The sequence below is a fragment of the Zonotrichia leucophrys genome, chromosome 6 (genome assembly GCF_028769735.1).
Source record: "Zonotrichia leucophrys gambelii isolate GWCS_2022_RI chromosome 6, RI_Zleu_2.0, whole genome shotgun sequence".
NCBI classification, from domain to species: domain Eukaryota; kingdom Metazoa; phylum Chordata; class Aves; order Passeriformes; family Passerellidae; genus Zonotrichia; species Zonotrichia leucophrys.
In genome coordinates this window covers 29641822-29654469 of record NC_088176.1, presented here as the reverse complement: position 1 = coordinate 29654469, position 12648 = coordinate 29641822, and the positions used below count along the sequence as shown (strand labels likewise).

The 12648-nt window shown below is 42.6% G+C and overlaps 1 protein-coding gene across 8 annotated transcripts in view; it reads left to right on the top strand.

The window, feature by feature from the left end:
• JMJD1C (jumonji domain containing 1C) overlaps positions 1 to 12648 on the top strand; it is a 158362-nt gene that overhangs the window by 125685 nt on the left and 20029 nt on the right. For 7 of the 8 annotated variants that reach the window (XM_064716132.1, XM_064716131.1, XM_064716136.1 and 4 more), the window contains 7 exons: positions 67 to 210; positions 328 to 514; positions 603 to 2269; positions 5336 to 5508; positions 5818 to 8021; positions 10273 to 10474; positions 12161 to 12375. In XM_064716132.1, the coding sequence (XP_064572202.1) occupies positions 67 to 210; positions 328 to 514; positions 603 to 2269; positions 5336 to 5508; positions 5818 to 8021; positions 10273 to 10474; positions 12161 to 12375 (4792 nt within the window). The remainder of the gene's footprint in view (positions 1 to 66; positions 211 to 327; positions 515 to 602; positions 2270 to 5335; positions 5509 to 5817; positions 8022 to 10272; positions 10475 to 12160; positions 12376 to 12648) is intronic. The other variant, XM_064716133.1, reaches the window with a different exon arrangement.

The following is a 12648-nucleotide window of genomic DNA, read 5'->3' as shown; positions in this document are numbered from 1 at the left end:
TCTGAACATCTGTGGATTGTTATTTTCTCTCTTCTCTTTTTTCTTTTTTTTTTTTGCATAAACCAGGTGTTAGAACCTCAGAATGTTGATCCTTCTATGGTTCAGATGACCTTTCTAGATGATGTTGTTCACTCTTTGTTGAAAGGTGAAAATATTGGAATCACTTCACGCCGACGGTCTCGTTCCAACCAGAACAGCAACACAGTTCACGTAGATACATTTATCTTCTTACCTAAATATTTTCATATATTGCAAATGTTAAAAATACATGTTTAAAGACACTAATTAACATTGCATTTAAGTCAATTAATAACAAATTATTTTTAGGGTCATTATACACGTGCACAAGCAAATAGTCCCAGACCAGCAATGAACTCCCAAGCTGCAGCACCAAGACAGAATTCTCACCAGCAACAGAGGAATACTCGGCCAAATAAGAGGAAAGGCTCTGATAGCAGCATGCCTGATGAGGAGAAGATGAAAGATGAAAGATATGATTATATAGGTCGAGGAGGTAAAAGTGGTTAATGGAAAAGGGTGGGAGAGCTTCCCAAAACTGTATTAGACTGAAAATCTGATACATGTGTTTCTATCTTTTGCAGAAAACCCCAAAACCAAAAATAAACACTTTCTTAGTAAAAGAAGAAAACCTGAAGAAGATGAAAAAAAGCTAAATGTGAAGAGACTGCGGACAGACAACATCTCAGATTATTCTGAGAGCAGTGACTCGGAGATTTCAAATAAAAGATTAACAGATTCATCCTCGGAGCAAAATTCAGAAAATGAGTTAAAAAGCAAGAACTCTTCAAAGATAAATGGAGAAGAAGGAAAACCCCAAACTACTGAGGGAGTAGAACAAACACTAACAGATAGACAGTCTCCATGGGATGAGGTGCAGCAGGATAAAAACCACGAAGAGACAGAAAGACTGAAGTCATCGGTCTTGGATCATCAGGAAAAATCTTCACTCCATGCAGCGGAGCAGCCAACACTTTATGAGCAGAATGCCAAGGATCCACCTGTTCCAGAGTGTAATGCAGAAAAACATCATACTGTGGAGTTAAAAAATGAGCAGTTTTTACCCAGGCCTCCTACTCCTAAGTGTGCTGTTGATGTTACTAATAAAAACAACTCTGAAAAGGAGAACCAGGATAATGCTGCAAGTACCTTTGGTTTGCAAACAGTTCAGAAAATAGAATCCCACAGCAGTGATTTAAAGCACCAATTTGCAAATGCAAATTTCCTTGAAGCAAGAAAACAGGAAGCCGATCAAAGTTGGGTTAGCAGTGTTGGTAAAACGGATTTGACACAACCTGGGGTTGTAAAAACATTACCAGTAAATGAACACTTAAATTCTGAAAAAGTGCAGTATGGCTCATTTATGTCTCCGTTAAACGTAGCTTCTCTAGCAGAAGAGAGTAAACTGCGTAAACAAAGTCCAGTCCCCGATTCTGTGAAGTCAAAATCTAGTGCTTCAGTTGATCATCCTAAAACAAAGTCACCTGATGTTAAGCCTAAATTCACCCAATCTTCTGATACTGTGAAGTCGAAGGTTAGTTCCCAAAACAGCCATGCTACTGGATTAACAAGGTCAGCCAATAAAACTGATCATGATTTGCCTAGGTCTAGTTTTCATCCGGTTCCAGCTAGAGTTAGTGCTCTAGAAGCTACTAAGAGTCCTCTTATCATTGACAAGAATGAACATTTCACAGTATACAGGGACCCCACTCTGATTGGACAAGAAACAGGAACTAATCACATTTCACCTTACTTGCATCAGCATAATTATCCTCTGCATTCCTCATCCCACCGAACCTGTTTAAATCCAAACGCACATCATCCTGCATTAACTGGTTCATCCCATCTGCTCGCTGGGTCTTCAGCTCAGGCTCCCTTGTCCGCTATTAACCCTCACCCCCTTAGCAGCGCATCCCACCATTCTGTTCATCACCCTCATCTACTTCCCGCAGTGCTGCCCGGAGTGCCTGCTGCCTCCCTGCTGGGTGCCCACCCGCGACTAGAGACTGCTCATGCTAGCAGCTTAAGCCATTTGGCATTAGCACACCAGCAGCAGCAACAGATGTTACAACACCAGTCTCCACATCTTCTCGGACAAGCTCATCCTTCTGCTTCCTATAATCAGCTAGGGCTTTATCCAATTATTTGGCAGTATCCAAATGGAACACATGCTTACTCAGGACTCGGTCTGCCCTCCTCCAAATGGGTCCACCCAGAAACTCCTGTTAACGCGGAGGCTTCCTTGAGAAGGGTAAGTTGAGATCCTTTATAATGGCGTATTTAGCTGGGCCTGGTGTCTCCCAGCAGTGATTTCCTAGCTACAGATGTGGTCGTTTGTGTCACACTGAGTAATGTTGTGATGGTGGAGTTTTTAAGTAGGACTGGAACTACAGCAGTTACCACTGTCTCATGGTGGATGTGTGTAGGGCGTTTTTCCAGACCTTGATTTCCTAAGAATTCTAAAGAAAGATGAAATGTTTGATTTTAATTTATGACTAAGGGTGAGGTCAGCCAGCATGTTTGGGAACTCAGGTTCACAGGGTAAATATTTGCTGCCTGAAACTGTGTACCATTGTGTAAGTGAAATATTAGGAGAGGTGAGACAGTCGTCTTCATAGTGAAATTTCATGCCTGCTCACTGGTGAAAGACTAAGGAAGTAGTCCTTAATCCAGTGGGAAGTTTTGGAGAGAAATACTCTTGCATTTCTAAATGTTTCAGGCACACTGTACACCCATTTCTCTTGTCTTTGCACCTATCTGTGTACCCTTTCTTGGAGTGTTATTTTCTCCCCTTCTGTTTCTTGTTGACACACATCTCTGCCTCCCCATCTGCTTTCCACTCCTCTGTATTCAAGTCAGGGTGATTCCTCTGTCTGTCTGCTGAGTGTAACCAGTGCAGTCTCAGAAGAGGTGGTTTGTGTTTTTCAGCCTGGTGCCCAGTGTGGTGCTGGGGTTTGGCAGGCAGACGTGGCAATTACAGGAAAGGTTTTCTTAGCTCCTGAAGGCTTGGGGATATGGCATGCTCATTGCAGGGGCCTCAGAGGAATAGTGTAAGATGAAGCATGTGTAGTGCAGACAGAAACTTTGGAGAGCTTTACTGCCAGCTTTAATTAAACCACCACTGAGCATGTGCATACTGATCTTTAGAGGCTTTCAACTTGGCCTAATTTGGGCAGATTTTCACAGGGACCACAAAAGGCATGTCACTGACAGTGGTCCTTCTGCCAAATTGTAAGCCTTTGTGTCAAAGCTTGGCCTTCTGAATGGTTAGAAAGATTTTTTTTTTCAGTTTTTTTTTCATCATGGGGAAGGCTGTCCCTCCCCAGATTCATTCTTAAAAAAAAGCCAGACCATTGTGGCTAAGTCTTTCCCAAAACAGTCAGTTTGAATTGGCCTTGTAATATGAAGTGAGTTTGATCTAAAATGTGATAAAATCAAATGTAGCAGTGAAGAAAAGCCTAAGAGAAAAAGATAGGTGGATTTATCTTTTCGTGTTGCTGCCTGCTCCACCCTATACAGAAGTCCATTTTAAAAGAACTTAAGATAGATGTTGTTTTCACTTTGGCTGCCTGAAGAATGCAGCCCTGCATACTGAGGCACGTAGCTTTTTAATTATGTTGATATGTGGCAATTGTCTTGTGGTGACTTGTCTTCTGGCTCTTGCACTGGAGGCCTTTTTTAAATAGATCTTAGAAACCCAGAATGGGCGTTTCCAAGGTCGGTTTGCATGGATGCCACAATCACAGAAAGGGATCTGTGTTGGAGGTGTAAGAGCAGCAGCAGCAGCCACCCTTGGCTCAGGGCTGAGCCTTGTCTCTGAGCTGAGGGAAGGGTGCCCCAATCCCACCTTTCCCTGCTCTCCTGGGGGGCTGTGGCAGCTCCCTTGTTTGGGCTGGGCACTAGATGGTGCTGGTGGAGGCAGGAAGCTGTTTGAGCAATGCTTGGTGCCCAGGCAGATGTTCCCCAGCTCCTCTAGGGAGAAGGTGACGGGCCTTCTTTGCATAATACTTTAATGCAGCTTACAGGCTGCTCGTGGGAACTCCCCACGGCGTGGGAACTCCTGGCCGAGGAAACGTGCGCTAAAACTGTCAGCACAAACCCAAGTGGCTGCTTTAAATATTCAAAAACACAGAAATCACAACTTCAAAGTGGTAGCACCTGCAGATCTATGCTGTGCTGTGTGCGTGTGTCATGAGAGCTCTTGGCTCCCCTTCTGCTGCTGCAGTTCCCTACTGGAGTTGCCAAGTCTGAGGAGAAGGATGGGGATGGACTGGTGAGGAGTGTAGGAAGGGGAAGGAGGTAGGGATGGACAAGCACCTGAGGCTTTGGGGTGTGCACAGAAGCTCTCTCTTGTCCCCAGTCCCTTCTTGGCTTGTGTCCAGCACTTGAGCCCCACTGAACAGGTGTCCTGCTTTTCCACTCTGCTCCGTGCACTTTCTTGTAAGCAGGTCTCCTAAGCAGAGGAGAGAGAGAGGGGGGAAGAGGATAAAGAGGGCTGTTCCTGGTCTTTTCTGCAGGCTGTTAACACAAGTTTCAGTCAAGATAAGAAAATAGAAACTTAACAAAGTAGTAGATTAAAAAGTAGTTTCATAGGTTAAGATTTAGCGCTGTGTCTGAACAAGGAGGCCCACCTTTGGAGTGTTTAGGCACGCAGCATAAAATTGGGCTGTGTGTTTGCCATGCTGCACAGTATGGCAAGTGTGTACATTTATGATTTTAATAGCGTGATGAGGATGATCAAGCCATATAAAAATGCCTGACTAAATAAAGCTGATTAATTAGGATTATCATACTTAATCATTTGGTTGGGGCAGGAGAGGAACAATCCAGGAAAGAGATACTTACATCCCTTTTACTGAGATTTGTCATAAGGCTGGGGATAAAATTGCTTTTAGAAATATCAAGCCATATTTGTATTTTTTAAGAAATACTTCATGCAATTCTTTGAAGAGGTAATGGTCTTTTTACTAGTGAATATAAGTGTTGTCAGATTGTCATTGGTTTGTTAATTTTGATGAACTTGAGATGCTGTTCTGGAATTAACTGCTCATCCTGAGTACTGGGAAATGAAATGGTTCTAAGAATGCTTCTGAAATGTGTAACCTGCTTTGTGTGCTGAAAGTCTAGAGGAAGTACAGTCATATTTAGTTGGTCAAAAAAAGTGATTTAAAATGTTAAATTTTATTTACTGTCTATGCTTTGGTACTGAAATATATTAGTTTACTTTGATCATTGGTAGGACTTGGTAGAGTTACCCTTGTGGTCCCATGATTCTTTCAAAATCTGATTTTATTTTTGTTTTGGTTGATGTCAACAGAACACTCCCAGCCCCTGGTTACACCAGCCCACCCCAGTGACCTCAGCTGACAGCCTTGGTTTACGGAGTCACATTCCTGTGCGGCCGTCCAGCGCAGATCCCCTCCGGCCTCTCAAGCTGACCACGCATTCCAGCCCGCCTCTGTCCAAAAGCATGGCAGAGCATCGCAAAGAGTGAGTGTGCCCTTGCTCTCTGTGTGTGAGGGTGCATTTCTGCAAGTGATGCTGCCTTTCTGCTTCATTTTAGTTTATTCATAAATGTGGGCGCCTGTGGGGGACACAGGCTTGTCACTGTGTTGCCTTGGTGTGGTACTTGAGCTTGTGAGTCATTTGAAGACTTCTGAAAATTGTACGTGATATAGAGGAAAGTTTATTTTGTGTTAATAGATAACTTGGTTCGGGGCATGGGAAGAAAGGTCTTGCGTCTAGCACATGGTACTACATTGAGGCTAACCTGTGTTTGCTTAACCTTTCTTCAAACAGAGAACTGGAGAGGAAAGCTTTTGCTGAACCTTTGCGTTCTGTCACCACTGCGCCAGTGAAGAGTGAGCTGGAGCAGAGCAGAGCACAGACAGCAAAGGAGAGCCATATGCACAGACATTATGCAGATCCAATGTTGAACCAGCTGCCAAGGCCACCGCAGGAGTCTGGGGAGCGACTGAGCAAATACAAAGAAGAGCACAGGCGGATACTCCAAGAAAGTATTGAAGTTGCTCCTTTTACAGCTAAAATAAAGGCACTGGAGGGGGAGAGAGAGAACTACTCCAGGGTAACATCCTTATCTTCAAGTCCCAAAAGCCATTCAGCAAAATACGACAAAGATGCTGAACGCTCTGTGTCAGAACTGTACAAAATGAAACATTCAGTTCCACAGAATTTGCCACAGAGTAACTATTTCACTACCTTGTCTAACAGTGTAGTAAATGAACCACCAAGATCGTACCCATCAAAGGAAGCTTCAGGTGTATATGTTGATAAGCAAACTAATTGTCCTTCAACAGCAGCTAGTGCCCAGGCTCTCCCCTCCTACATTTCTTCCCTTTCAAAACCGCCACCTTTAATTAAGCACCAACCGGAAAGTGAAGGCTCTGCAGGCAAGATACCCGAGCAGCTTTCACAGTCGGTGCAGTCTCACTCTGTAAATTCTTTCAGAAGCGACAGCAGGAGCCCTACTCAGTTGTCAGTCTCATCTACAAATACACTCCGCAGTATGCCTGCCTTGCATAGGGCCCCTGTGTTTCACCCTCCTGTGCACCAGAACCTGGAGAAGAAGGAGAGCAGCTACAGCAGCCTTTCACCTCCAACTCTAACCCCTGTTCAGCCCGTTAATGCTGGTGGTGGCAAAATACAGGAGTTGCAGAAACCGCCAACTTTAGTACCTGAGCCCAAGGAAGCCCAAACTGTTTACAAAGGCACTTCTGAGCAGAATTTATCAGAAATGTGGAAGTCTAATAATGCCCCAAATAATGAAAAAGTGGATTGGCACACTGAAAGAATGAGTGGAAAGTCGCAGTCCGCTACAGCATCTGTTATTGTGCGTCCTCCTTCTAGCACAAAATATGAGAATGTACCAGTAATGCAGTCTGCTTCCAAAGATCGAGTTAGTGAGAGATCCTCAGCTGTGACAAATCCAGCAGATTGCCTGAAAACAGCGGAAGCCAGGGAGACTGGAAGAGTCATACTGCCAAATATGAACTCAGACAGCGCTCGCACACAGTATGAAAAGAAATTTGCAGCTGTCTCGCAGGGCAGCGTTCCTCGTGCTGTCACTCCTACCACAAGCATCATCTGCAGCACCAAGACGGATGTCCCTGCCCCGGCAGCAGTGACCACCAGCGTGTCGAGCCGGGGCAGCTCTGCGGTGACGGACTCGGCGTCGGGCGCCGTGTCCTGCGCGCCGCTGGAGAGCGCGGCCCCGAGGGCAGCCGGCCAGGGCCAGGGCCAGGCGCAGCCCCAGGAGTGCAAGGTCAGCACTGCAGCTCCGGTTACATCCGCTGCTGGCAGCGCCGCTCAGCCCAGCTCGGCCTTCTCCACCTCGACCGACTTTGTCCATTTGAAAAAGCACAAGGCAGCGTTGGCCGCAGCTCAGTTTAAAAGTAGCAACGCCGCTGAGGCTGAGTCCAACTCTGTGAAAAATCAGACATTTTCAACCTCTCTCTCCCCAGACAGTGCTATCGTCTGTAATACAATAAACAAAGCGAACTCTGTAGGCAGTGGGCAAACTTCCCAGACGAGTCAGCCAAACTACCACACTAAACTGAAAAAGGCTTGGCTAACAAGGCATTCAGAGGAAGATAAAAACACTAATAAAAAAGATAATTCAGGGAACAGTGTTTCAGAAATTATTAAGCCGTGTACTGTCAATTTAATAGCTTCTACATCAAATGATTTGCAAAATAACATAGATAGCAAAATTTTGGCAGATAAGTTTGCAAAGGAAGATAAGCACCCAAGGAGAAAAGGAAAACGAACGTACGAGTCTGGCTCTGAAAGTGGTGACTCTGATGAAAGCGAGAGCAAGTCAGAGCAAAGGACTAAACGGCAGCCCAAGCCAACTTACAAAAAGAAACAAAATGATTTGCAGAAAAAAAAGGGTGATACCGAGGAAGAAGTGAAACCAAATGGTGTTCTTAGCAGGAGCGCCAAAGAAAAGAGCAAGCTGAAGTTACAGAGCGGCAGTAACAGCAGTGAGTATATTAATCTGATTTGGAAGACACAGAGGTGTGTGAAGTCCAATCCTGGAGGGTTTGTCATGCACCATAGCTGGGAAAAGAGCTAAAAAACATGCCTATGTAAATGAGTAGGTCCTGATTTATCGGTCTTGAGGCCATTTGGAATATCCTGGTGTAAGAAATAGACCATTTTCTATATCTGTGTTAACAAACTGGTTCTTGGCCTAAAAATAAGCAGTAAACCATCTCGTTTATGCTGGCCATCGGAATTGAGCAGGCTGGTGCATATAGTTATGCCACTTGTATTGAGCTATATATATATATATATATGTTGGGGTTATTTTTATTTTAAGATCTAATGCATTTATTTTTAGAGCACTGCTGGAGGGAAAGATTCTCTGTTGTTGAACTCTAATTCATCCTTTGATCAGAAAGCCAGAGGCAGTTCCTTGAGAGCCTGGTGCCACTCAGTTATGATTTGGTTAATGTAATGAAAGGTTTAAGGGAGAATAATTTCACACTCCTAACTAGCATGTGTAGTACATGGTGTTAACATCCCTCTTGTTTAAGGAGTAAAAAAATTTAGGGAAATACAAATTTCCATTTAAATGTAATACTGTAACATATAGCAGATCGTAACTAGATTAATCTGAAAAGAGAAACTGGTCTGCCAACCTAAGGGAATTTATTTAAAAACTTGCCTTATTTTTATCCCAATTTATTCTTCTCCAAGGATTCTTCTTTGTCTTTGGTCTGGTTAAGTATTAGAGTGTCTACCATTAAATTACTTCTTGTAAGACTTTTTAAGCACAGGTAGCAAGAAAATGAGCAATACTGCCTGTAATTACATTCTGTGGCTTTTCACTGTCTGGTGTATAAAGTTACTCTTCTGGTATCTGAGAGCAGTTGATCCTGAATTGTACTGGGTGCTGGAAGTGTTTTAGTCCGTCTGAAGTATTCTAGATATTTGGTCCAGTGGTAATAGTACTGCTTTTCCTTTCTGCTCCCAAGTGAAGGGAAGATCAAGGCAAACATGCCTGTAAAATATTTTCCAGCTTCCCTTCTTAAAGTAAACTGTGTCCTGATGCCCCAGGAGCACTCAGAGCTCTGGGCTGTGAGGATCCCTCCTGCACAGCCAGGCTTTTCACACCTCTGCACATGCTGAGGGTCTTCCAAGTGCCTACCCACAGAGCTTGAAGTCTAGCAGCTACCAGGTGACACCCAGGATCTCTGCTTCCAAGGCAGAAATCATTGTTTCAGACTAGTAAACCTGTACTTGTACCCCTTTTACTCCTCAGGTTTCAGTCCAGTGACTGTCATGCCTTGGGTGAGTGTGGAATGTGGTTTGTAGGCCAAGAACTGAGGCATAGGCAGTCTGTCACTTGTAAAGTTTGCACAAGTCATCTCTGGCAAAACACCAGTCTGCACCCAGGTACCAAGTCCAAAGTTAACACCCTGACCCTTTTATCATCCTACATCAGATCCCTGTTTACAGGACATGAACTTTCTAGAGCAGTGGTAGATGAAATGACAGATAATTCTCTCTGTCTGCAGATAAGAGTGGTGCCACTTTCAAGACTCCTTAAAATGAAAGCTTGGTTAAATGACAACAGGGTTCAGTTTCAAAACCTGTATGTGAAAATTGCACTTATTACTCAATAGACCTGCTCCTCATGTTACTCAGTGTCAGATCTGCTGACTTCAGTATCGAAAATAGAATTATACAGCTTGGCCTTGCAAAGCCAACAAACCAGACAGAGTGTATATGGATTCTGTGAATATAGCTGCTGTTCTGTAACTTTAAAAAAAAAAAAAGTTTTAAAGGAGTTGGAATTTGGTTTTAGGTTATTTTTTTAAGCTCTGCTTTTATACATTAAACTCTTGACTCTTTTTGCCTACACCTTCAGAAACAGAGTACAAACCTAACTTTCTTGCAGTATTGTATGTCTTTGCTTTTTTTGTCAGAATGAGATTCTGAAGATGGTTTTAGTAGAATATCTGGGGAATAATACACCTATTATAAGGAAAAATGTAGTGTCTTGGGAGCTTAGCAGTTACTTAAGTGTGCTCCTGCCTGTGCAAGTTTTATTGGTCCCTTTGCTTTTTTCACTTCGGTGCTGACAGGGGAAATAGGTGGAAATAAAAATGAAATACATTATGCAGGTAACAAATGTACCAGAAAAAAAAGTTGCATTCTGACTGTCTTGTGTGTGATGTGTGAGGAAGCAGTGCCAGTACCTCATCTGCAACTGTCCTTCCTTTGCAGCTGGGATACCTCGCTCCGTGTTAAAGGACTGGCGCAAAGTCAAGAAGCTGAAGCAAACAGGAGAGTCCTTTTTGCAGGATGATTCTTGTTCTGAAATAGGACCAAATTTACAAAAATGCAGAGAATGTAGGTTAATAAGAAGTAAGAAAGGAGAAGAACCCACTCACTCACCAGTATTTTGTAGATTTTACTACTTTAGGAGGTAAGGATGCCTAATTTCCTGGTAATGTGGTGCTTCAGCTTTTAAAAATAATATTGACAAAGGGCTTGAAAGCATGTCTGATTTTTCTGGCTCAGTCTACCCGATAAAAGAAAAAAGCATCTATTTTAACAGTATTTACATTTGCATTTCTTTTGTGGATAGACTTCATTGCTGTTTAAAAGCTTCATAGCAAAGACATCAGAACATCTGCCTGCTGTACCTTAGGCAAGCAGAAAATACAGCACATCACCATTACACAGGTGTCTGACATTTGAAGTGGGATTTTCAAAAGGCAAGCTTCACTTTTTCTGGACAAGCTGTACAACCACAGAGTTGCACTTACTTGTAATTGTTCTTATGCCAGTATATGGTGGGAATGTTGCTCAGGGTTTTCTGGGAGTTTTCCGAGGACAGAGAGGAGTTGTGATCTCCTCTTTTTGGAATTAATGGCCCATCAAGGAAAACTGACAAGGAAAAAAAATTTCCTGGGGTTAAGGAAGCTCCAAGAAAGGATAAAACAGGATAAAACAGTTTGTAAATGGATTGTGCTGTCAATATTAATCCAACTTGTATTTGGCAAGAAGCTGTTCCCTAAATGGGGTTTAATTTTTTATCATGAATCTTCAGTTACAAGACTTGGTAGATCCATAGGAATCATTTCAAGGTTGGACTCTGAATATCTTCTCTGTAAGAATATTTCCTCACACATTTGGCAAAGTTGGAATTTTGGTTGATTTTCTTCCCCCTGTATAAAGGAGAGAACATAAAGGTTTGCCAGCATTAAAAAAAAACCAGTATGGAATGTTTTTATTGTATTGTGGTAAATTTTACTGCAGTTAAATTATTTTCATTGTGTTTAGATAGTAGGGCTCGAATTGCAAAAGAAGTTTACACTTCTTTTGGAAATTGTTGTTTTGGAAGCTGAAAGTTGATAATTTTATTTTGTTCATTTGAATACATGTCTAAATGTTGTTATTGATATGTCCAAATTCAGGATTGTCTCGATGCCATAAATTCCCTAACTGTTATAATCACATCTGTATAATGACTTATCCTGTTTTGGATAAGATGGAATGATTGTTACAACTTAAAAATAGGCCAAGTACAGTCAGAGTCAGTAGAATGGCCCTGGGTAGGGCAACAGGAAAACCTTTGAAAGGTCAGAGTTTAGTGGATACAAAAACTTCTATTGCTGATTTGTTCTGCCTAGAAAAAATTAAATGTAGTGTTTGAACCCATGTTTTCTCAGTATGAGAGCAGTGGGATACAAAAATCTATAATATAAAAGTCAAAGTGAGTCGATAGAAGTCAATGTCTGCTATCACAGACATTCTGAAAATTGAAAGTGAGGAGGGAAAGTGGGTGGAACCAAACTTTGACCAAAATAAAATAGAAAAAGAAAATATTTCTGTCTGCAATTTTAAAGGAGTAATAAATGCTAGACGGAGAGAATGATGAGTGAATGGAATGTAAAAAAGTTCCTAAAAGGTTAATTTTAGTTTTCGTACTTCCTTGTTTACCTTTAAAAAATATTTTCATCAGTAAGATTTATTTTAAATTTTAAAGATTATGTAGGATGATAAGGTGAAAAGAAAACTTTTGTGTTGTAAGACATAAGCAGCAAGTAAATTGGAAGTCACAGAGTATAATGATACATGCAGTTAAACTATCTGTTTTCATTTTTAGGTTGTCTTTTAGTAAGAATGGAGTGGTTAGGATAGATGGTTTCTCCTCTCCTGATCAGTATGATGATGAAGCACTGAGTTTATGGACACATGAAAACTATGAGGATGATGAACTGGACCTAGAAACTTCTAAATACATTCTAGATATCATAGGGGATAAATTTTGTCAGTTGGTAACCTCTGAGAAAACAGCCATGTCCTGGGTGAAAAAAGACGGTAAGGAGCCCTCAAAGCTCTCGAGTGTTCTGCAGTTTTTCTTGGATGACCATTGCTTCCCTTTGTGCAGCTCTCTTCCCTGGCTGTTGGATTTTCCTAGGAGGACGTGCTGGGGAGGGTTCCTTCCTCAGTGGGCCAGCCCCAGCCCCATCCCCTCCCCGTGCTGGTGGCTGTGCCAGGCCAGGGCCAGGCTCCTGGTGCCTTTGGAGCAGCCTCCATTGCCAGCTTGGCCTCCAGCCAGAGCAGGCAGCTCCCAGCCAAGGCCTGTGGGGA